Source organism: Moschus berezovskii, chromosome 19 (genome assembly GCF_049115385.1).
Source record: "Moschus berezovskii isolate FMDL1 chromosome 19, NW_MosBer_1.0, whole genome shotgun sequence".
NCBI lineage: Eukaryota > Metazoa > Chordata > Mammalia > Artiodactyla > Moschidae > Moschus > Moschus berezovskii.
Window position 1 is genome coordinate 64,500,601 of NC_142478.1, and position 24,039 is coordinate 64,524,639.

The following is a 24,039-nucleotide window of genomic DNA, read 5'->3' on the forward strand; positions in this document are numbered from 1 at the left end:
GGCGCGGGAGGTTCCCCTTCCGAAGCTTTGGGGAGCTCCGGGGGGGCCTTTACTCACCCCCGAGGAGTGAATGGTTCCGGCCGCCCCGCCCCATCCTGTCACTCACAGGTTGCTATTTGACGCGCGCGCGCGCGGAGCACACGTCGCTAGGGCCCGGCTGCCGGCGGTGAGTCGGTACGCGCGGTGCCCGGGGTTGAGGCTGGGCCTGGGCCTGGGGGCGGCCTTGGAACTTCCCGGAGACGCGAGCTCCTGGGACTCAGAGCTGCCGATTCGGATATCCGGCGAGCGCCACCGGTGCCCCAGCGCCCCCGCAAAGGAGTCCAGGCCTGGGAGCTGGTGACGCTGAGGGTAGCGACCGACGTCAGCGAGCCAAGGTGCTCAGGTAGGAAAATAACTCGATAATGCGGGCACATCGGACATCTACGGGACGTGGACTTGGGGATCGGTGAATGTGGGGCAGCTGGAGGACTGGGTGTGATCCCCTAGTAGTGGAATGGTTAAGTGCACGCGCTTTAGACACTTAATCAGGTTCAAATTCAATTTCCACTGTTTTAGCTTTATAGGTGTGACTGACACTTGTGACTTCACCTTTTGAAGCCTCGGTTTTGTCATCTGTAGAATGAACATAATGGAAGCTACCTCACAGGAGTGTTGAGAGAATGAAATGAGACAATGCTTGTAAAGCTCTTTGCAGGAGGTAGGCTTCGGATCGATCAATGCTGGTTATTATTTCTGCCCCATAAATATGTACGAGATACAGAAACCTGCCCTGTTTCCCCCATCCCCCATCAGCATAGTTGGTTTTCTGTTTGGTGCCAGAATAGGTACAGGCCCAAATCTCTTGTTCATTCCCCTGAAAGTTGAAAGTGAAAAGTTAGTCACACAGTTGTGTCCGACTCTGCGATCCCATGGGCCATAGCCCACCAAGCTCCTCCGTCCATGGAATTCTCCAGGCAAGAGTACTGGAGTGGGTTGCCATTTCCTTCTCCAGGGGATCTTCCCGACCCAGGGATCAAACCTGGGTCTCCTGCATTGCAGGCAGATTCTTTACCATCTGAGCTACTAGGGAAGCCCTTCATCCCCCTAGTGTTCTATAAATATTGACTGAGCACACACCAGTATGCTAGGAATGCCTATTTACTCATTAAATATTTGTCTGTGGCACCCCTGTCCCTGTCATTTCTGTGTGCTCAGTCACTCAGTGGTGCCTAACTCTGCGAATCCATGGACTGTAGCCCACCAGGCTCCTCTGTCCATGGGGATTCTCCAGGCAAGAATACTGGACTGGGTTGCCATGTCCTCCTCCAGGGGATCTTGCCAACCCAGGGATCAAACCCAGGTCTCCCACATCGCAGGTGGATTCTTTACCATCTGAGCCACCAGGGACACCCATCCCTTCATTACAACAACTCAAAAAATGTCATATTTCTGAAAGGTTCCCTGGGATTGGCAGCTCTCCTGTGAGGAAGACTGGTTGAGGGAGAACGTGACCTTTTTGCCCTGGGGATGGGGACTTAAGCGATTGCCAGTCTTTTCTGATGACAGGTGGTTGCCACCCTGACCCCTTTTCACAGGGAGCCCTGGAGGCAGGGCCTGGCAAGCAGAGCACCCCTGCTGTCACTCAGGACTACGGAGAGCATGAAGACCTGCGTGGAGCTGGCCATCAGTGGGATGCAGACCCTCCACGTTCAGCACCGTGGCCGGGGTGGCTACCGGGTCAAGGTTAGGCCATCATATGTGGATGAGACTTTGTTTGGCAGCCCTGCAGGCACCCTGCCCGCACCACCAGACTTTGACCCACCATGGATGAAGAAGGCCAACAGAACCAGAGGAGTGGGGACAGGGGTGTCTCAGGCCTTGGGGGCCAGTGGGAGCCGTGAGTCCACCTCCTCCAGTGGCAGCACCCCAATCCTTACACCAAGGAAGAAGAATAAATACAGGTAATAGGATAGGGAGATTCCCTGCCGTTCACCTGCTGTGTGACCTTGGGCAAGCAATTTGACCTCTCTGAGCCCGTTTCCTCACAGTGGAAGGTGGGACCTGGTGGGATTATTGAGAAAACTTAAGGGGGTGAGACATATACAGTGGTTGGCACAGTACCTGACACTTAGGAATAAATAAATGGTAATGGCATTAGACTGGACTTCTGAGGCCCAGAGGGGTGAGGTGATTTGTCCGACAGAGAGAGAGAGTGTTAGTCGCTCAATCGTGTCCAATTCGTTGTGATCCCATATACTATAGCCTGCCAGGCTCCTCTGTCCATGGAATTCTCCAGGCAAGAATAGTGGAGTGGGTTGCCATTTCCTTCTCCAGGGGGTCTTTCCAACCCAGGGATTGAACCTGGGTCTTCTGTACTGCAGGAGGATTCTTTACCTTCTGAGCCACCCTGGAAGCCCTTGATTTATCCAAAATCACAGAGCAATTTGAGTAAGATTATTAATGTGGTTGAACCATCAAATGACATAGATATGGTGAATCCAAACTGAAGCAAGTCATTTTGAAAATGGTTCGAAAAATGGGATCTAATGCCAGTGGTTATTTTTGTAGGGATTATTTAGATTATTTCAATGAATTTCAGCCTGGAAGGAGGCCACGGGGCTCTATCTTATTGATTGTCATCAGTGTCTTGAATGGAGATATGGAAGACTAGTATATTAGTCAATCAGGTTTGTTATATATAACAAAATACTATAGACTTAAAACAGCATAAGTTTGATTTTTCACAGTTATGGAGGCTTAAAGTCCAGGGTCAAGATGCCAGCAGGGTTGGTTTCTCCTGAAGCCTATCCTTGGGTTGCAGATGGCCAGCTATTCCCTGGGTCCTCACATGGACTTTTCTCTGAGTGTGTACCCTCTTGGTGCCTCTTCCTCTTCTTATAAGGACACAAATCCTATTGGATTAGAGCCTCACCTTTGCAGCCTCATTTGTGTGTGTGTTAGTCATTCAGTCGTGTCCAGCTCTTTGCGACCCCATGGACTGTAGCCTGCCAGGCTCCTCTGTCCATGGAATTTTCCAGGCAAGAGGACTGGAGTGGGTTGCTATTCCCTCCTCCACGGGATCTTCCCAACCCAGGGATCAAACCCAGGTCTCCTGCATTGCAGGCAGATTCTTTACCACTGAGTCACCAGGGAAGCCCATGGCCTCATTTAACCTTAATTTAATTCAACAGGAATTTTGGGAGGAAGCAATTCAGTCCTTAATAACTAGCCAGTCGTATTTGGAATCTATTCTGAGCCAAAAGGCACATACACTAATTGAGAGTGGGAATAGTGCCTATTTAAGGAGATAAAATTCAACAGAGATAAAAGCAAGACCCCATTATTGTCACATCTACTTGACAGTTCCCATGGAGCACAGGGCAGGCTCAGGTTAATATTAGCAGCACTGACATCTACAACATGGCTGAAAGTGCTGAGTTCACTGTAGGCTTCACTAACAGAAGACGTCTATGGCAGGAAGGCAACAGTCAACCTCATGCTCTCCTGGAGGTTGGCATTTTGTGCTGGATGCTGACAGCTAGAGGGTGTCAAGTTAGAAGGTGCATAAGAGGCAGAGATGCTATTAAGCAGAAACTTTGGTACCAGACAGACATGGGTATCAACCAAATCTGGGTTTGAACAGCTAAATCAAGTGGCCAAAATGTTGACTTTTCAAAGACTTTCAGTTTGGGAATGGGGAGCACTTTTAGTTCTGGCTGAAAGTCATGGACCTCACACCTCATAGATATGCCATGAATATTTGTGGGATTAATTTTTTAAAATGCTGAATGAATCTAGTTAAAGGTGAGAGGCCTTGAAGGCATTTAAGTCTGGCTTAGTGATCAAGAGCTTGGGCCCTTGAGTGGGGGTCTGGATTTGATTCTTATCTGTACCTTCCTTGTTATCCTCACTGTGCCTCAGTTTTCTTGTCTATAAAATGGGATTATCATATTGCCATCCTGTGGGTTTTGTGAGAAATAATGAGCTAACACAAGTGACAAGCTGAGTCCTGGGTCTATACATGAAAAGCCCTGAGTAAATGTTCAAAAATTTTAAAAGCTACTCTGGTGGTGTGCTCTGGTCACAGCACCCTCTTCATGCCAGGTGCTTGGCTGTGCAATTTCAAATACAGTTAGAAGGGCCACATGACTGCAGAGGGTTCGGCTGACAGGGCCACTAGGAAAAGGGTGAAGTGGTGAGTTAAAAGAAAAAGTGAAGGCTCTGAAGACTAAGGTTGTATTAATGTTGGTTGCAAACAACATAAGAATTGGGCTTGCAAACAAGCTAAACGGGCCTCAGCAGACAAAGAGCATTTGGGGCTCATATAACAGGAGCTCAAAATGTTGGGATTCTTTCCCAAACACATTCCAGGTGAGGTGGCCACCGGCTCTTTTGCCCTTATATCCTTCCTGCCCGTTCTTCAGCACTCAGTAGAAGAAAGACATTTCTCTCCTCACAGTTTCGGCAAAGATTCTAAGGAAGACTCCCATTGGGCAGAATGGGTCATGTGGTTAGTCCTGAGCTAATCAGTGTGGTCAGGAGGATGGGGTATGCAAATTGGTCTGGCCTAGGCCAATTGGGCACATGCCCAGGATGGGGTGGGGAGGATGCAGGAGAACTGGATGCTCCGCAGGGGAAAAATAGTAAGAATTGGGGATAGTGGTACATGAAGGCTGTGGCTTCCCTGTGTGTACTTCTGGGAATCTACAGGCAATCATCTGCTGCTGCAGGGGCCTGGCCGGGGTGAAGGGGTGAGAAAAGTTTACAAGGCTTATTTCCCCAGCTCATTGTTTCTCTTCCCTTCCCAGACTGATCAGCCACACTCCTTCTTACTGCGATGAGTCTCTCTTTGGCTCCCGACAGGAGGGCGCCGGCTGGGAGGCCAAGTGGATGGCGAGAGGTGATGCTGCAAAGCTCCACGCCCTCTTCTGGACACCCCCAGCTACCCCTAGGGGCAGCCATTCTCCCCGCCCCAGGGAGACTCCAGTGCGGGCCATTCACCCAGCTGACCTGTCAAAGACAGAGCACAGGGTAGTGGCCAGCTCCCAGAGGCTGTCCGTGGATGGGTTAGACACTCCACGGCCTCTGAGGCGGGAGCGTTCGCACTCCCTTACCCATCTTAATGTCCCCAGCACAGGTCGCCCACCCGTCAGTAGCCCCTGCACAAATGGGCCCCGAGATCCCAGGCCTGCCCCGTCAGGGGTGACCTTCCGGAGCCCCCTGGTGGCTCCCAGGGCTCGTTCAGTCAGTGTTTCAGTGCCAACTACCCCCCGACAAGGTGGAGCTACCCAGAAAACAAAGCCCCCCTGGAAATGAGTTTCTTGGTCATTTCTGCAGGTGTGCCCATGGGGTCACAGCAAGGGGCAGAGTTTCAGAGAATGGCACTGGTGGGCAGACCTCTGAGGCGACCACAAGGCATTGGTGGAACACTCCTGGGGACAGAGCAACGGTGGGCAGTGCCCCCCTCTGACCACCTCTGGTTGCTCCCTGCTTTCCCCACTGATATGGATCGGAGGGTCAACCCTTGACATACCTGTGTCCAGTCCTGTCATGGCCACATGGCGTATCAGTGCCAAACCAGGGGGTGTCCCCCCAGGAGGGTCCCCTTACCTCTTCCGTCACACCCACAGCATTGTCTCACCGCCAAGTGTGAATAAATGGTGTGTTCGCCAACCTGGAGGACTCTTCCTCCCTTCCTTCAAGCCAAGCTCCTGCTCAGGATAAGTTTCCAGCTGAGTCTGGAGGCCTCAGGAATTTTCCCAGGCACCATGTGTGGACCAGCCGGGAACACAAGGATCTGGGTGGTATGTTGGTGGACATTTAAAAATTTTAATAGTCATGTATTTATTTTCATGTATTAAATATACCAGTAGCTCATCAAAGCCATGAGTTTTGTTAATTTCTTTTTTCCCCATAAGGTAAAGACCAGTGTTAGGCCTGAATTGATTTAAGTAACGAAATTAATAATGTCGCAATCACGACCGTGGCAGTGGGGCAGCTGATCCTCCTCCCATCATGGGCTTCTAGCTAATGCCACTAATTGGTGGGTTGGCTGGTTCTTCCTGAGTTCAGAATATGGGCTAAAGTTGTTTTGAAATCAGATATATAAACATCTATCTGATGTACATTTCGTGCCTTTAAAAATGCAGGTCATGAAGCAATAGCTAAGACTGGACATGGAACAACTGACTGGTTCAAAATTGGGAAAAGAGTATGACAGGCTGTATATTGTCACTCTACTTATTTAACTTATATATGGAGTACATCATGCGAAATGCCAGGCTGGATAAATCACACGTTGGAATCAAGATTGCCAGGGGAAATATCAGTAACCTCAGATATGCAGATGATACCACCAGCAGAAAGGGAAGAGGAACTAAAGAGCTTCTTGAGGAGGGTAAAAGAGAGTGAAAAAGCTGGCTTAAACTCAGCTTTCAAAAAAGCTAAGGTCATGGCATCCAGTCCCATCACTTCATGGCACATAGAGGGGGGAAAAGTGGAAGCAGTGACAGATTTTATTTTCTTGGGCTCCAGGATCACTTTGGACAGTGACTGCAGCCATGAAATTAAAGAATTGGAAGAAACAAGCTGCTCCTTGGAAGAAAAGTTATGACAAAACTAGATAGCATATTAAAAAGCAGAGACATCATTTTGCCAACAAAGGTCCATCTAGTCAAAGCTATGGTTTTTCCAGCAGTCATGTATGGATGTGAGAGTTGGACTATAAAGAAAGCTGAGCACCGAAAAATTGATGCTTTTGAACTGTGGCGTGGGAGAAGACTCTTGAGAGTCCCTTGGACTGCAAGGAGACCCAACCAGTCAGTCCTAAAGGAGATCAATCCTGACTGTTCACTGGAAGGACTGATATTGAAGTTGGAAGTCCAGTGCTTTGTCCACCTGATATGAAGAGCTGCCTCATTGGAAAAGACCCGGATGCCAGGAAAGACGGAAGGCAGGAGAAGGGAACAATGGAGGGTGAGTTGGTTGGGTGGCATCACCAACTCAGTGGAATGAGTTTGAGCAAGCTTCAGGAGTTAGTGATGGACAGGGAAGCCTGGCGTGCTGCAGTCCATGGGGTCACAAAGAATTGGACACGGCTTAGTGACTGAACTACAACACCAAAGCTCTTAAAAAACAAAAAGCAAAATCCACAATGATTGGACTTTGCCCAATTGAGGGGTCCAGTAAGAACACAAAGTTACACATGGCACCTGGAGAGCATTCAGGATGGAGCCCTAACTGGTCAGGGCCCACCTTTCCCTGCTCTGCACTGTCCTGGGTCAGGCCCCTTAGGAAGCACAGCCAAGCCTTTGCCCTGATGGAGTTGCACCCAGAATCTCAGCATCCCAGTGGGTTGGGTGGAGGCCAGGCTTTGGGCCTCTCCTTGTCCCCATTTTCCCATGATGCACCTCCTGGAAGCACGGATATTCCAGACAGGTCAGCTGGAGGCCACATCTTGGGTTCTATACCTCTACGCTGGGGCAAAAGATGCGCAAATACTCCTGGGGAACTGTGGGAGGAGCCAACAGTGTCTAGGACCAGGGGCACATGTACAGATGCCTACGCAAGTCGGGTGGGCCATGAGGGAAGCCAGCAAGCTGCGCTCTCAGCACAAACACAGCATTTTAAACGTGGATGTTTAAATTTCCTAGAACTCTAACAGAATTAGTACCCTCCTCAGTTTTACTTGAAACTCTCATTTGCCTCCATCCCCTCCCCCTATGTTTTAACAGACATTGGCCACAAGTACCTCTTTCGTCCAACCTGTACTAAAAGGAAGCGACTGCCCACGTATGATGAAAAGAAGCAACTGACACTGGAGCGGTGAGGGCTGGAAGACATTTGGGAGTGGTGGGGACTGGGGCAACCTGTCTCTGCCATCTGTAGGCATCTATAGGGGGCGCTGCTGCCCAACTTTTGAAGGCATGGAGGCCCAGGCTCTCTGGATGCTGAGGTTTTTTTTTTTTTTTTTCCCCAGATAGCCTTTGTTGTTGTTTTTTAATGCCAGAAGTGAATTAAAAAATACATTGTTCAACCGCACCCCTCCCCCTGCCCGGATACCAAATAAGGCCAATGTGAGGTTGCTGGTTTTTGACCTTGCCGTTTTACAGTTTTAAATGGGGGTGAAGTTGTAAACAAAGTAATTCCCAGAGCAGGGACTGAGGGCAGCTGGAAACTCTCCCCATCCCTCTAAGAGTTCTCTGCTCGCGCCACCTGCCTTTGGTGGCGGCTATGACCCACACCCAGCTGTCCTGGCCGGTGATGCGTCCATCGCAGTCATGGCAACGTCTGGTCTGGGACCGGGGCGGGCAGTAGAGAGGGGTGCAGCCCGGGGTGTTCCCCACTGCCTCTCCCCCCCACCCCACAATGGACAAAGCATCTGCAGCGTGGACACACACCCAGGGGCCCCGGAGAAAATGAAGCTTATCTGCAGGCTGTGTTTGACAATGGTTTTTAATTTTGAAAAATCGTTAAAGTCATAAACCACGGGGCTCCCCATCCCAGGGGCTTCCCAGGCCGGCTCTCAAGTGAGAGGTTAGGTTATGGCGAGCGCAGAGGGAGGACTCACTTCTTGCCCTTTCCTTTGCCCCTGCCCTTCTCCTTCTCGCCTTTGCCCCTGCCCTTCTCCTTCTCGCCTTTGCCCTTGCCCTTCTCCTTCTCGCCTTTGCCCTTGCCCTTCTCCTTCTCACCTTTGCCCTTGCCCTTCTCCTCGCCTTTGCCCTTGCCCCGCTTCTTTTTCTTGGACTTGAGCATGGAGCGGACCAGGTAGCCCTTCCACAGGGCCTGGATGAGCGTGGCGGCCCGCACCATGCGCACCATCTCCTGCTCGTCCTCCAGCCTCTTCTTGGTCAAGATCTCGCGCTCGGCCTGGATCTGGGAGAACTCTTCCACCAGCACGTCGTACCGTTTCTTCAGCTCTTCCAGCTGGAGCTGTTCTTCTTTGTGGATGATGTCCAGCTCCTCGTACTCGTCCTGGGGCGAGAGGCAGGGAGCGGGTGGGCCATCGCCAGGCTCAGAGCGCCTCTCCACCGTCTTGTGCGCATGCTCCCCGCCGCCCTGCAGGCGCTGCAGCCCCCAGCCATGGCCCACAATGCTAAGCTTGTCTGCATCCCAGGCCCGGATGGGAAGGGGAGAGGTGATGGCAGTCCATCCCCAGCTTGCGGTGTGAAGCCCGGCTTAAATAATTTCAGGATTGAGGAAAACACCCGTTTGTGAGCTGCGCCGACTGGGCTTCTAATCTCAGCTTGGCCGCGTCTTGAGGGGCTTCACCTTGTTCCAAGCCTTCCCTTTTTCCTCATCTGAAACATAGGGACGATTCCAACCCAGGAGCAGGGGTGGGAACTATTTACCTGATTAAATGTTGGGCTGGATGCAACGTCCTAAATGGTGGCGCCAGGCACACAGTGGGGACGTTTAAAAAACTGCCAGCTGCTGCCATCAATGTGGTCAGTGTCACAAAGATACCCAGAGATGACCTTCCTCTGGTGACCGAACCCCACAGTTCTTCCCTACCTCTAACTAACCACAGCCTCTCCTGCTGTAATTCACACCTATCTCCCTCCCTCCCTCCTTCCCACCAAGCATATATTAGAAGCAAAGTACTTCCTGAGGAGGCAGAGCTATGTGGACTCTGTCTTTGCCATCATTAACCTACCACCCTCACTGGTAACAGAGAAATGAGCACAGCCTTCAATCTCCCCCTTCCTAGAGCACTGGGGATCAGACAGACCCCGAGTTGCCATACTCTTGACAGCACGCCTGATATTGAACCACTCAGAGGCTGAGGCCCTCTCCAGTACTCACCAGGCCTTCCTAGCCCCAAAGCTGGGGCTCTGGACCACTGATGTTAGAACAGAGCTGAGCGGAGGCCTCAGGACACCCCTGTTTTATAGGCTGCTGTTCCCTGAGCACCTGCTCCAAGCCAGACCCGGTGTTGTATGAGCCTCACTGAACCCCCACCATGGTCCCAGCCTGGGTGTTACTGCTTTTGTTGATCACATGCAGAATCCAAGGTCAAGTCCCTTGCTTACGGTCACACAGTGACATAAGTGCCACTAGCGTAGAACCTCCAGATGACAATGGGGACTCTCTTCACTGCTGGAGGCTGGCACCCGGCCCATCTCAAGCACTTGGTAGAAAGTTCCTGGGTAACTGAGTGAAGTGGTGGAGGTGAACTCGTACTTGAATCCCGCATGGATGAGTCCTGGCTGGTGGGGCTGCTGGAGGGAGCTGAACAGGACGGGACAGGGAGCCTGGGATGTTAACAATAGATGGAGCCGAGATCTTTGGATCTGGTGTCAAACACCACTTAGTGGCTGGCTGCTTCTGTTTCCTTCCTTTGCCACTGCTCCCCTCACTGCCCCAGGCTAGACAAACCCTTGAGCCTAAGGAAGGGACAGGGAAGTCACTCTGGGGAGGCCCAGAACTGGGAGTAGACCATGGACCGTCTGAGGGCTTCTCTTCCCCTGCCCCCTCACCCCGATTCCTAGAGGACCTTGGGAAACACACTTAAGACAGAATTAGGCCGACAAATACCTGCTTTTCGCTCATCTCCAAATCGTATTTCTGGATCCAGTTCTCAATTTCCGTTTCCACTTTATATTTTTTCTGCAAAAAAAAATTCAGTTAGTCATTGTTTGATGGACTGATAGTAACAATGTGTCAGCAGGCAGTGTGTCACGCCTCGCCTACTCGCCTACTTGAATCCACACCACAAGGTAGGGTCTCCATTTCACAGATGAGGGCACGGAAGATCAGAAGTTCTGACTCATAGACCCAAGATCACGGAGCTGATGCGTGGTTAGAGCTCAGATTTGAAGCCAGCTATCTGCCTCCAGAACATTCTAGGCAGATGGAGCAGCAGGTGCAAAGGCACTGAGGTGGGAACAAGCTTGTGATGTTTAAAGAATAGGCACCTGAGCCTGTGTGGCTGGCGCGGCATGGCCGCAGGGGAGCATGGTCCCAGCAAGTTCAGCCTGAGAAGCTATGTCGCAGAGGGAGGGTCTGCAGCGGAAGGAGTTTTGTTTCTAGTGTAAGGGGGAGGGGATGCTTGCTGTTGCATGGATTTAGACACAGCAGAGGAGTGTGCTACAATTTTGTCTTTAAAAGATGAGCTCCTGTACATACAATGGAATGTTCAGTTCAGTTCAGTCACTGAGTCGTGTCCAACTCTTTGTGATCCCATGGACTGCAGCACACCAAGCCTCCATGTCCATCACCAACTCCCAGAGTTTACTCAAACTCATCTCCATTGAGTCAGTGATGCCATCCAACCATCTCATCCTCTGTTGTCCCCTTCTCCTCCCGCCTTCAAACTTTTCCAGCATCAGGGTCTTTTCCAGTGAGTCGGTTCTTCACATGAGGTGCCCAAAGTATTGGAGTTTCAGCTTCAACACCAGTCCTTCCAATGAACAATCAGGACTGATCTCCTTTAGGATAGACTGGTGGGATCTCATTGCAGTTCAAGGGACTCTCAAGAGTCTTCTCCAACACCACAGTTCAAAAGCATCAATTCTTTGGCGCTCAGTTTTCTTTATAGTCCAACTGCCATATCCATACATGACCACTGGAAAAACCATAGCCTTGACTAGACAGACCTTTGTTGGCAAAGTAATGTCTCTGCTTTTTAATATGCTACCTAGGCTGGTCATAACTTTTCTTCCAAGGAGTAAGCATCTTTTAATTTCATGGCTGCAGTCACCATCTGTAGTGATTTTGGAGACCCCAAAAATAAAGTCAGCCACTGTTTCTATCATTTCCCCATCTATTTGCCATGAAGTGAAGGGACCAGATGCCATGATCTTTGTTTTCTGAATGTTGAACTTCAAGCCAACTTTTTCACTCTCCTCTTTCACTTTCATCAAGAGGCTTTTTAGTTCTTCCTCACTTTCTGCCATAAGGGTGGTGTCATCTGCATATCTGAGGTTATTGATATTTCTCCCGGCAATCTTGATTCCAGCTTGTGCTCCCTACAGCCCAGCGTTTCGCATGATGTACTCTGCATATAATTAAACAAGCAGAGTGACAATATACAGCCTTGATGTACTCCTTTCCTGATTTGGAACCAGTCTGTTGTTCCATGTCCAGTTCTAACTGTTGCTTCCTACCTGCATACAGATTTCTCAAGAGGCAGGTCAGGTGGTCCGGTATTTCCATCTCTTGAGGAATTTTCCACAGTTTGTTGTGATCCACACAGTCAAAAGCTTTGGCATAGCCCATAAAGCAGAAATAGATGTTTTTCTGGAACTCTCTTGCTTTTTCAATGATCCAGCGGATGTTGGCAATTTGATCTCTGGTTCCTCTGCCTTTTCCAAATCCAGCTTGAACATCTGGAAATTCATGGTTCACATACTGTTGAAGCCTGGCTTGGAGAATTTTGAGCATGACTTTACTAGCATGTGAGATGAGTGCAATTGTGTGGTAGTTTGAACATTCTTTGGCATTGCCTTTCTTTGGGATTGGAATGAAACTTGACCTTTTCCAGTCCTGTGGCCACTGTTGAGTTTTCCAGATTTGCTGACATATTGAGTGCAGCACTTTCACAGCATCATCTTTTAGGATTTGAAATAGCTCAACTGGAATTCCATCACCTCCACTAGCTTTATTCGTAGTGACGCTTCCTAAGGCCCACTTGACTTCACATTCCAGGATGTCTGGCTCTAGGTGAGTGATCACACCATCGTGATCATCTGGGTCGTGAAGATCTTTTTTATACAGTTCTTCTGTGTATTCTTGCCAGCTCTTCTTAATATCTTCTGCTTCTGTTAGATCCATACCAATTCTGTCCTTTATCAAGCCCATCTTTGCATGAAATGTTCCCTTGGTATCTCTAATTTTCTTGAAGAGATCGCTAGTCTTTCCCATTGTATTGTTTTCCTCTGTTTCTTTGCACTGATCATTGAGAAAGGCTTTCTTATCTCTCCTTGCTATTCTTTGGAATTCTGCAATGTTATTCTGCCATAAAAAGGAGTGAAATGTTGGCAGATGCTATGTGGGCAGACCTTGAAAAGGAGATGCTAGAAAGATCACATATTTTATTATTCCATTTACAGGAAGAGTCCAGAATGGGCAAATCCAAGGAGACAGAAAGTAGATTAGTGGTTTCCGGGGACTGGGGAAAGGGAAGTGGGTGAGAAACTGTTTAATGAGTACAAGTTTGTTTGAAGGTGATGAAAGTGTTTTGGAACTAGAGAGAGGTTGTGGTTGTACAACACTGTGGATACTAAACGCTACTGAATAAAATAGTTACATTTTTTTGTTAGGTGAATTTCACCTCAATTTTCAAAAATCGGCTCCTTAGCTCTTACAGGCTTCCCTGGTAGCTCAGATGGTAAAGAATCTGCATGTAATAGGAGACCTGGGTTCGAACCCTGGGTTAGGAAGATCCCCTGGAGAAGGAAATGGACAGTATCCTCCAATATTCTTGCCTGGAGAATCCCATGGACAGAGGAGCCTGGCGGGCTACAGTCCATGGGGTTGCAAAGAGTCCAACATGACTGAGCGACTAAACACACAGTCCTTACAGTGCAAAAGTTCTTAACTTGCGCACCATGCACAGGCTGGCTTCAGGGAGCCTGTGACCCAAGAATTGCCCACCCCTGTGTGCAGCTGCACCTGTGCCTTTTCATGGCGGAGAGGCCCAGGGCTTCCAGCAGATTCTCAAAGGAGTTGTGAAATGAAAATGAAGTGAGGATAAGTGATAGCAAGGGTGCCCTTTGTGAGGAAAGGGAGTCCATCGCAAACTGGTGCCTGCGGGCTGCCTGCGGGGCCTGGGTCCTGGCTGAGCTGAGGGAGAAGGTGGATGAAGGAAGGATACTTATTGGGCACCTACTGGGCACCAGCTCTCCACCCACCATCTCATCTAGTTCTCGTAGTAACTCGTTAAGTCCTATTCAATCATGATCGTCTTAGTGGAAACTAAGGCTTGGAGGGAGCTGAGGGATTTGCCAGCGGCTTCCGTGTGCCTTCATTTCCTTTGCAGGATGGGTGGGTGGGTGGGTGTCATCCTCCTTGCGGGGCTCAGAGGAGCTTGGGAGCTTGCTCAAGGTCACAGAACTGGCATGTAGTGGGACCCCATGTCTCTGCCCCCAGTCCCCGCCCAGCTCCTCTGCCGGGTACCTGGTCCTCCCTCTGCCCCCAGTGCCCCGCTTCCCCAGGGCACCTTCCTCAGCGCCTGCTCCGCCTCCCGGTTCTCCATGACCAGGTTGTGGAACTGCGACTGCAGCACCAGGATCTCCTGCTGGATCTTGGCCACCCTGGCCTGCGAGGCCCGGAAGTCCGCCTTCTGCTGCTTCTCCGCCTCCTGCTTGGTGCGTAGGAGGCTGTTCTCTGAGAACTTGAGCACCTGGTGCAGGTGGTTTTTCAGCTCTTGGATCACAAAGTTCTCCTTCTCCACCTGGACCGGAAAGAAGAGAGACTCTCAAGGATAGCGCACGCCGTCATGGGTCACCGTGGCAGGAGAGGCTGGCGTGCTCCAGCTCTCAGAGGTGGGGGGGCATTGTTATGTCTCCCGATCCTATCCCCCGGCCCTGGATGAAGACGGGACCGCCTGCCTAGAGACGGGAAAATGGAGGGGTTGAGTCTGGGGTTGGAATTTGAAGCCGGGTCTGTCCCATCTGGAGCCCATGTCTGTGGCCACCACCCTCTATTTCCTGGCGTGAGCCAAGGGCTCAGCGTGCCTGAGACAGCTCCATGCTCCTGCCTGAGGCTCAATGGGAAGGACCCAGTTGGCAGAGACACCTGGAGTGATGAATGAAGGTGTGAGATAAGCACCCAGCACAGGGAATGCCACCTGGTTCGCCCCTTGAGGGCCTGGCTTGGCTCCTGCCCTCAGTGGGTTCTCTTGGGGACGGGGGAGTTGGGGCTGTTCCGTAAATAAGCTTCAAAGGCTGATCACAAGCGCTAGAGTTTCCCTCTGAACACACTGTTGCTGTGGCTGGTTCAGGCCAGCAGCCTTGGGCTGGGGGGCGGCTGGCAGTGGGGCCACAGTGGGTCTGAGCTCACTTCCTGGACTCAGGGAGTAGCAGGTGGAGTTGGGGAGGGGGTTTGAGGCAAGCCAATCCTGTGGGCAAGTCTTCCACCTTCAGGTGCTGGGTTTGAAGGCAGGCAGTGCTATGAGTAGTCAGAGCTTCTGTGGACCCCTGAAACCTGCCTTATTGGTGTCACCCCCTCATTTTACACTGAGATCCGATGGCCTGATGAAATTTGCCCACCTGGCAGAAATGAAATTTGCCCAACCAGATCTGTCCAACTTGGCAGCCCCAAGTTGTTTTCCACCACCTGAATGGGTGACCAGCAAAGACCGCAGGGTGGGGTCCTGTCCCTATCCCTAAGCCACACTCCTCCAACCTCTGAGTGACCTCCTCTGACTGAGCTCCTGCGAGCCTGTCACCTCTCCACTCACCAAATAATTAGCATATCTGCTTTTCATGCCAGGTCTGCTGGGGGCACAGCGAGGGGCTGAGAGAGATGAGGTCCCTGTCCTCTTGTGGGGGACCCAGACCCCAATCAAACCATCACACAAGTAGTCATCAACAAGCCCTAGTGAATGCCGAACAGGACCAAGTCAGGAAACCAGGGCACCAGGGAGGGAGAGTGGCTTTGGTCTCTCATCTATCACAGGGCGATGCAAAGGTGGCAGCTGTCCCCCAGGACCAGCTCTCCCTGGCAAGGCTGTAGAGCAAAATGTTTTGCTGGGAGCCTGGTCCCAGCTGCAGACCACTTTCCCAACATCTCTAGCACTGGCTAAGAACTGCTTCCAGGTAGTGGCCCAAAAGAGCAGGTCAAAGCCCCCTTCTCTGCTTTCCTCTTTCCTGCTGGCTGGACCAATGACAACATGACTGGGGGAAGCTGGAACCACCTCTTGGGTCCACAGTTTGAAGTCTCGTGTGGGGGATGTCAGAGAAGCCAGCCAGAAGGAACCTGAGCCCCTGACAAGTTTACAAAGCAGAACTTCGGTGCCAGCTCTCTGTTAAATAGAAATCCGTCTCCGGTTTGACTAAGTCCCTATTATTTGGGGTCTCTCTGTTTTAGCAGCTAAACCGATACTTATACATCACCTCCAGGGACTTTGTAAGAGTTGGTGAGAAAATGTATGTAAAAAATAACACATAGGACTTCCCTGTTGGTCCAGTGGTGAAGAATTGGCCTGCCAATGCAGGGGACATGTGTTTGATCCCTGGTCTGGGAAGATCCCACATGCTGTGAGGCAGTTGAGCCCGAGCGCCACAGCTTCCCAGCCTATGCTCTAGAGTTTGTTCTTCACAAGAGAACCCACTACAATGAGAAGCTGGCGTACTGCAAACAGAGAGGAGCCCTGGCTCACTGCAATCAGACAAAGCCCGCAGGCAGCAATGAAGAACAAGCTCAGGCCACCAAAAATAAATAAATAAATGAACAACAATAATTTTAAAAATAAATAACACAGTAGGTGTCCCCAGATGGTTATTAGGTTGGGATCATGTTATCTTTTCCCCTCTTAAAAATTCTTCTAGCGCTTCCACCCCCCCACCTGCCCTCAGGACAAAGATCACATTCCTTGAATAGGCCTCAAAGGTGATCAGTCAGCAAAGTCTTAAATACGTATTATCCATCCCTGGCCTGGAAGGTCCCTCTCTATTTCACCCGCCTGGTTTACACCCTCTCATTCTTCAAGTCATGGCTTCCACGTCTCTGAGTTCCAAGTTCAGGCCTCCTATAACACTCTCTTATAGCACCCTGTACTTAACCCTTTCTTATACTTCTCAAGACTGTAATTAAATCAGCTCTTTAAGACCTGCCTTCCTTCTCACGAACTCCATGAGGCTGGGACCATGTGGACTCATCATTTGTAAGACCTGGCACCTGGTGAGTGCCCAAAGCAGTATTTGTGGAGCAAATGAATGAAAACAACTATTTAAACCGTGGGGGGAAGAAACCTCAGTTGCCAAAAGACACGGGGCCTCCCCCCAGGGCTCCTGCTGTAATCTGACCATTCCCTGTATTCATACCTCCGCGTTCCTGTTTCTCACACAGGCGGCCAGTTCATTTTCCAGGGTGTCGATGATCTCTTGGTGCCTCCGATTCCGTCGGGTGATGTCCTGGATGAACTGGATCTTGTCTCTGGCTTCCATGGGACTGGTGAGTAACTTCTCAAACAGGAAACCTCGGAGTTCTACCAGGCTATCGATAAAACACTGGGCTCCCTTGCTCCTGCCCAGGGTCTGCGCCTGCAACAGGCTGGCGGCCTGGGGGTCACTGAGCAGGAGTCTCACGACGTTCTTGGTGGATTCTTTGATCTTCTGCATCAGCGGCGGGAGCTGGGATTTCTGCACGTCCATGGCGAAGAGGCGCTCTCGGAACCACGCTTCGTCCTCGAACTCTTCCGCCTCCTGCAGTTTTCTTTCTTCCTCCTGCAGGTAACTAACTCGGTCCAGGAGGACCAGGCAGAGGTCCTCGTGCTCCCTCACTGCCTTCATGATGTCCGGCCCCAGCGTCCCTTCCCAAGCCTTGGAATCGGACGCCGCGGGGGACAGCAGGCTCACCAGCTCCACCTTGTGGATGGTCTCGTCCAGGACGGACATGATCCTCTTGGTCTCGATGGTCGTGAGTTTGGTCTTGGCGGGAGTCAGGGCTTTCGGGGGGATGATGGACTTTTTGGTTGTCTGGGCTATCAGCCTTATTTTGTTCATGTCAGGACCTTGGTAGAGGGGGCCCACGGCGAGGACGTCCAGAGCCATTTTATGAGCTTTGCCTCTGCACACCCTGAGAGATTCAGACTTGGGTAGGCTCCCTGGGCCTCCTGCTTTGATTATGTCTGGCCACCCTGAAAAAGGAAGGAGAAGGCAATCAGCAGGGTCACGCTGACATCGGGATGGCTGACGTGGCCACAGCAGCTGTAAACTATTGAGGTGGAGAGTTCGCCTTAGATGTTCTGCATCTTTGACCCAGAACCTCTCACGGAAAGCAGTTTTTAGCTCTGTGACAGTGTCAGGGCCCCAAGGGAAAGGGGACCAAAGAAGGAGGTGGGTCTCAGGCACATGTGTCAGGCAGAGGCCAAGCAGGAATACAGACATCATTCTAAGTATTTAAACACACCCTGGGCTTCCCAGGTGGCTCAGTGGTAAAGAATTCACCTACCAAAGTAGGAGATGTGGGTCTGATCCCTGGGTCAGGAAGATCCCCTGAAGAAGGGCATGGTAGCCCACTCCAGTATTCTTGCCTGGAAAACCCCACAGACAGAAGAGCCTGACGGGCTACAGTCCGTGGGGCTGGAAAGAGTCAGACATGACTAAGCACGCACACCAGTGACGTGGGTGATGGAAGAGCTGAGTGGCCAACCAGGGGAAGGGGAAGCCACCCAGCAATTGTCAGTGGCCGGAAGCCATACAGGAGGAGGAGGAGGGGCGGGTCTGGGGATCAGGGTCCCCTGGGGGAAGCTGGAGCTACAGCCATTTCCTGTCCAGGAGTCACTGTAGCCCCAGTGGAGCTGTGGCCTCTGCTGGAAATGCAGCCCAGAGCAGAGAGAAGGGGTGGAAATCTGGTTCCTCCCTTTGTCCGACCTTCCAATCTAACACCAGCACCTCCTCTTGATCAGATTCAGGGGGAAACCAGCTGACAAGGGAGCTGGGCAATGCAGCCAGCAGGGGTGGACAGCCAGAGATGGAGCAGAAGAGAGACAAGCAAACAGTGCTGAGAGCAGACAGCAGTAGGGCAAGCTCAGTGCATCTGCATCGGCTTTAAAATTCTCCAAGCCAGGCTTCAGCAGCATGTGAGCCGTGAACTCCCGGATGTTCAAGCAGGTTTCAGAAAAAGCAGAGGCTCCAGAGATCAAATTGCCAACATCCGCTGCATCATGGAGAAAGCAAGAGAGTTCTAGAAAAACATCTATTTCTGCTTCATTGACTATGCCAAAGCCTTTGACTGTGTGGATCACAATAAACTGTGGAACATTCTGAAAGAGATGGGAATCCCAGACCACCTGACCTGCCTCTTGAGAAACCTGCATGCAGGTCAGGAAGCAACAGTTAGAACTGGACATGGAACAACAGACTGGTTCCAAATAGGAAAAGGTGTACGTCAAGGCTGTATATTGTCACCTTGCTTATTGAACTTATATGCAGAGTACATTATGAGGAACGCTGGGCTGGAAGAAGCACAAGCTGGAATCAAGATTGCTGGGAGAAATATCAATAACCTCAGATATGCAGATGACACTACCCTTATGGCAGAAAGTGAAGAGGAACTCAAAAGCCTCTTGATGAAAGTGAAAGAGGAGAGTGAAAAGGTTGGCTTGAAGCTCAACATTCAGAAAACAAAGATCATGGCATCTGGTTCCATCACTTCATGGGAAATAGATGGAAAAACAGTGGAAACAGTGTCAGACTTTATTTTTTTGGGCTCCAAAATCACTGCAGATGCTGATTGCAGCCATGAAATTAAAAGACGCTTGCTCCTTGGAAGGAAAGTTATGACCAACCTTGATAGTATATTAAAAAGCAGAGACATTACTTTCCCAACCAAGGTCCGTCTAGTCAAGGCTATGGTTTTTCCCATGGTCATGTATGGATGTGAGAGTTGGACTGTGAAGAAAGCTGCCCGCCGAAGAATCGATGCTTTTGAACTGTGGTGTTGGAGAAGACTCTTGAGAGTCCCTTGGACTGCAAGGAGATCCAACCAGTCCATTCTAAAAGAGATCAATCCTGGGTGTTCATTGGAAGGACTGATGCTAAAGCTGAAACTGCAATACTTTGGCCACCTCATGCGACGAGTTGACTCACTGGAAAAGACTCTGATGCTGGGAAAGGTTGGGGGCGGGAGGAGAAGGGGACGACGGAGAATGAGATGGCTGGATGGCATCACCGACTCTGTGGACATGAGTTTGAGTGAACTCCGGGAGTTGGTGATGGACAGGGAGGCCTGGCGTGCTGTGATTCATGGGGTCACGGAGAGTTGGACACGACTGAGAGACTGAACTGAACTGAATTGAACTGAACTTGGAGTGGGGACGACCGATGACTCCAAAGCACAGCTTAGAAAACTGTTTTGCTGCAGAAACAGACTCACAGAGAAAACAGACTTCCGTTTATCACAGGGAAAGGAGGTGGGGATAAATTAGGAGTGTGGGATTTACAGATCCACAGTACTGTATATAAAATAGATGAACAACGAAGATTTACTGTACAGCACAGGGAACTATATTCGATATCTTATAATAACATAATGGAAAAAATCTTCAAAGTTGTACATATGTGTATATATATGAAACTGAACCACTGTCCCGTATGCCTGAAACTGACAAATATTGTATGTCAAGTATACTTCAATCTTTAAAACTATATTAAAAAAATACTGTTTTAGGGACTTCCCTGGTGGTCCAGTGGTTAAAAATCCACACTCCAATGCAGGGGACTCAGGTTTAATCCCTGGTCGGGGAACTAAGATCACACATGCCAAGAGGGCAACTCAGCGCACGTCACAGCCAGAGAGAAGCCGGAGTGTCGTGATGAAGACCCTGTGTGTCTCAACCAAGACCTGATACGGCCAAACAAATAAATACTTTTTTAAAAAAAGAAAACCTGTTCTGCTAGATGCAACAGTGCATACTGAAGTGGCTCCTGGATCACAAGAAGGACATTAGTAGGAAAATGGATGATAGCTGAATAAAGTTGATAGTTTAGTTCCTGCTGCTGCTAAGTCACTTCAGTCGTGTCCGACTCTGTGTGACCCCATAGACGGAAGCCCACCAGGCTCCCCCGTCCCTGGGATTCTCCAGGCAAGAACACTGGAGTGGGTTGCCATTTCCTTCTCCAATGTGTGAAAGTAAAAAGTGAAAGTGAAGTCGCTCAGTTGTGTCCGACCCTTAGCGACCCCATGGACTGCAGCCTACCAGGCTCCTCCACCCATGGGATTTTCCAGGCAAGAGTATTGGAATGGGGTGCCAATTCCTTCTCCGACTATCTTTGCTGCTTTTCTGTAAATCTATAATTACTGCAAAATTAAAAGTTTAAAAGACTTTCAGGAAAAAAAACAAACCTATGGTGGCAGTCAGAAATCAGTCATCGGTGTTGCCTCTATGACTGGATGGCTAAGAGTACTAAGCTTTGCAGCAACCCCATGAGAGTTTCAGATCCTCACTGCGGGACCCTGGGCTGGCTATTTAATCCCACTAAGCCTAGGCTTCCTCAGTCATTAGACAGGGATCATCACAGGGGGAAGTTTCTGGCACAGATCCTGGACATTGTGAGTGCTCGATAAATAACGAGTATTATTATCTGGGGAAAAACGAAATCCTAAGTTCAGGACTTCAGTGGTTTCCCAGTCTGCATCTCCCACCACACCAGCCCTCCCCGGAGATCCAGATGGCCGGGATCGGCTGGACCTCCCGACATACCGTGTCGAAGATGGATCCCACCACGTCTCCACTCCTCGCCTTGTCCATCCAGTACCCCTTGTCTGGATGGTCAACAATTCTGCCACCTGAATTGCTCAAGCCAGAAACCTGAGTGTCACCCGAATTCTGCCTCCTCTCCCATATCCAACGTACCACCCCGTTATCTGTGTTCACCCTTGAGAGCACCCAGGCTGTTTGCTTCTCAGCAGCCTCTCTGCCAGTGATCGGGGGCCTTGATGTTGCTCGCTTGATGATTAAAGAGTTCTTTAACTGGTCTGCTAACATCTGCTGCTGCTCCTGGCAAGAAAGATTGTCCGAGTAGTCACCCATTTGGGTATTTCTTGAACCCCCAGGGATATTAAAAAAGATGCGAGGTAGTTCTTGTCCTCCCAGAGTTCATAACCTAGTTTGGGATATGGAACAGGCACACGTGAAAGTTCAACAAGTGTGGGAAGGAGAGGGTGAAGCTGTGTTGTCAGTTGCTTAGCACCTGATCTGGCTGCCTTTCTTCCCATTCTTTGGCCCTTTAGGTGTTTCTTGTTTCTTGGATTCCCTCTGCTTCTTTCTGTTTACTCTTTGCTTTGCTGAAAAGGAGGTATCTAATTGTTCAATACTCTCTCTCTGTTTTTTTTTTTTGCTGCATACCAGAAGGCAATGGCACCCCACTCCAGTACTCTTGCCTGGAAAATCCCATGGACGGAGGAGCCTGGTGGGCTGCAGTCCGTGGCGTCGCTAAGGGTCGGACACGACTGAGCGACTTCACTTTCACTTTTCACTTTCATGCATTAGAGAAGGAGATGGCAGCCCACTCCAGTGTTCTTGCCTGGAGAATCCCAGGGACGGGGGAGCCTGGTGGGCTGCCGTCCATGGGGTCGCACAGAGTCGGACGTGACTGATGAGACTTAGCAGCAGCAGCAGCAGCAGCGTGTGGGATCCGACCCAGTTTTGAACCCGTGTCCCCTGCGCTGGGAGTTGGAGCCTTAACCACTGGACCGAGGGAGGTGCTCTGTCTTGCACCTTTGATTCCCACCCGCTTCCTGCGCCTTAATAAATCACGTGAGTTGCTTCAGGCTTCTCCTGAAGATAACATTTTAGGGATGGCCATGGAGCTTCCTCAGCCTCTCTGGGGATGAAGGAAATCTGCACCGCCCCCTCCAGCCACAGGATGGATGTGAACAAAGTGTTTCATGAAGGCACGTCTCCCCATTGTCCCCCAAAGCTCTCAAGCATAAATCAGAATGCTCCAATTTCTTAGAGTGTGCCACTGAATGCAGTGTTGAAGAAAATGTTCCCCTTGTCTTTCAGCCAAATTACCTCTTTTGCTTTAAAGGGCAAACTTGTTTTCTTTGATTATGATGACGCCCGTCAGTTCCTGACAGCTCATTTGGGTGAACATGGAAAAGCCAGTGGAACTGGGACTCGGGGAAACGCGTCTGCCTTCTGATGACAAAAATCACCGGAGAATCTCTTTTCCTTGAATTCTAATGTGATCACTTCATGTCCTTTTTAATGCCACCAACCTTAATATTTAAATCTCTTCCAACCCAAGCCTCCTGTGTTAAGATTCCTGCCCCGAGAGTGAAGCACTGCTATTGAAGGAGGGGGGCCTTTAATTGGATCATCCCTTTACTTGTCATTAATTCTGCTGCTGAACTTTATACATGGAAATATATCTTTATCATGCAAATTATGCCTCGTTTTCATTCAAATGGGCTTGTTGGATGTTGTATTACATTCCCTCTTGGAACATTTTGGAGTTAAAAAAAAAAAAAAGTTTGAGGTAAATTATGTATGTTTCCCCCTGGGGAGAAAAAGGAGAAAATCCAGCACCTACAAGTACCCTCAAATCCAGCACTAGTCCATGGAGAAGTCAAAGGATGTGGAAAAAACAAACTTGAGAGAGACAGAGTGTTTGCATGTGTCTGGGTGTGGGTGTGGGTGGGTATGAGGGGCATCTCATTTTAAGGAATGCCATTTAAATACCAGCTAACTCTTAGGAACTCCTTGGCAGTGCAGTGTTTAGGACTCGGTGCTCTCACAGCCAGGGGCCTGGATTTGATAAGTGGTCAGAGAACTAAGATCCCACAAGCTGAGTGCCCCCCCAACCCCCCAAAAAAGCTGGTGAGGGAGACAGACTAAATCGTTTTAGGGTAAGTGCTGAATCACCTCTCATTTGTTTTTGTATTCTGGAGTCAAGCATTCACAAACTTTGGAAATTTTTGTTGTTGCTGCTGTTATTCAGTTGCCAAGTCATGCTCGACTGTTCGAGACCTCCGTGGCTGCAGTACGCCTGGCTTCCCTGTCCCTCACCATCTCCCAGAGGTTGCCAAAGTTCATGTCCATTGAATCAGTGAAGCCATCCAACTACCTCATCTTCTGTTGTCTTCTTCTTCTGCCTTCAGTCTTACTCAGCATCAGGGTCTTTTCCAACGAGTCAGCTCTTCGCATCAAGTGGTCAAAGTATTGGAGCTTCAGCTTTAGCATCAGTCCTTTCAATGAATATTCAGAGTTGATTTCCTTTAGGATTGACTGGCTTGATCTCCATGTAGTTCAAGGGACTCTCAAGAGTCTTCTCCAGCACTATAATTCGAAAACATCAGTGCTTTGGTGCTCTGCCTTCTTTAATTGTCTAGCTCTCATATCCGTACATGACTGCTGGAAAAACCATAGCCTTGACTATACAGACTTCT

At 50.0% G+C, this 24,039-nt stretch overlaps 2 protein-coding genes across 5 annotated transcripts in view; one reads left to right on the plus strand and one right to left on the minus strand.

Annotated features, from left to right (window-relative positions):
* The first annotated feature begins 102 nt into the window (after window positions 1-102).
* On the plus strand, window positions 103-8,638 carry RITA1 (RBPJ interacting and tubulin associated 1). 3 transcript variants are annotated; one of them, XR_008683028.2, is made up of 6 exons: window positions 103-382; window positions 556-697; window positions 1,575-1,940; window positions 4,788-5,783; window positions 6,129-6,954; window positions 7,713-8,638. XR_008683028.2 is itself a non-coding variant. In XM_055404484.2 (4 exons), exons 3-4 carry the CDS (start codon window positions 1,639-1,641, stop codon window positions 5,293-5,295), a joined length of 810 nt encoding a protein of 269 aa, XP_055260459.1. In that variant the 5' UTR covers window positions 103-382; window positions 556-697; window positions 1,575-1,638; the 3' UTR covers window positions 5,296-6,073. The 3 variants fall into 3 exon arrangements, 2 of the variants coding, with proteins under 2 accessions (XP_055260459.1, XP_055260460.1); XM_055404484.2 differs by lacking the exons at window positions 6,129-6,954; window positions 7,713-8,638 and having other exon boundaries at window positions 4,788-6,073; XM_055404485.2 differs by lacking the exons at window positions 6,129-6,954; window positions 7,713-8,638 and having other exon boundaries at window positions 619-697; window positions 4,788-6,073.
* The window catches only part of DRC10 (dynein regulatory complex subunit 10), a 23,062-nt gene continuing 7,567 nt past the window's right edge, over window positions 8,545-24,039 (minus strand). Inside the window, exons 1-5 of one of the 2 annotated variants that reach the window (XM_088828217.1) lie at window positions 18,097-18,283; window positions 16,968-17,782; window positions 14,141-14,374; window positions 10,516-10,587; window positions 8,545-8,952 (exon numbers count right to left, since the gene is read on the minus strand). In XM_088828217.1, coding sequence (XP_088684343.1) covers window positions 8,545-8,952; window positions 10,516-10,587; window positions 14,141-14,374; window positions 16,968-17,696 — 1,443 coding nt within the window. In that variant the 5' untranslated portion in view covers window positions 17,697-17,782; window positions 18,097-18,283. Of the gene's footprint in view, window positions 8,953-10,515; window positions 10,588-14,140; window positions 14,375-16,967; window positions 17,783-18,096; window positions 18,284-24,039 lie in introns of those variants that run through there. The other variant, XM_055404618.2, reaches the window with a different exon arrangement.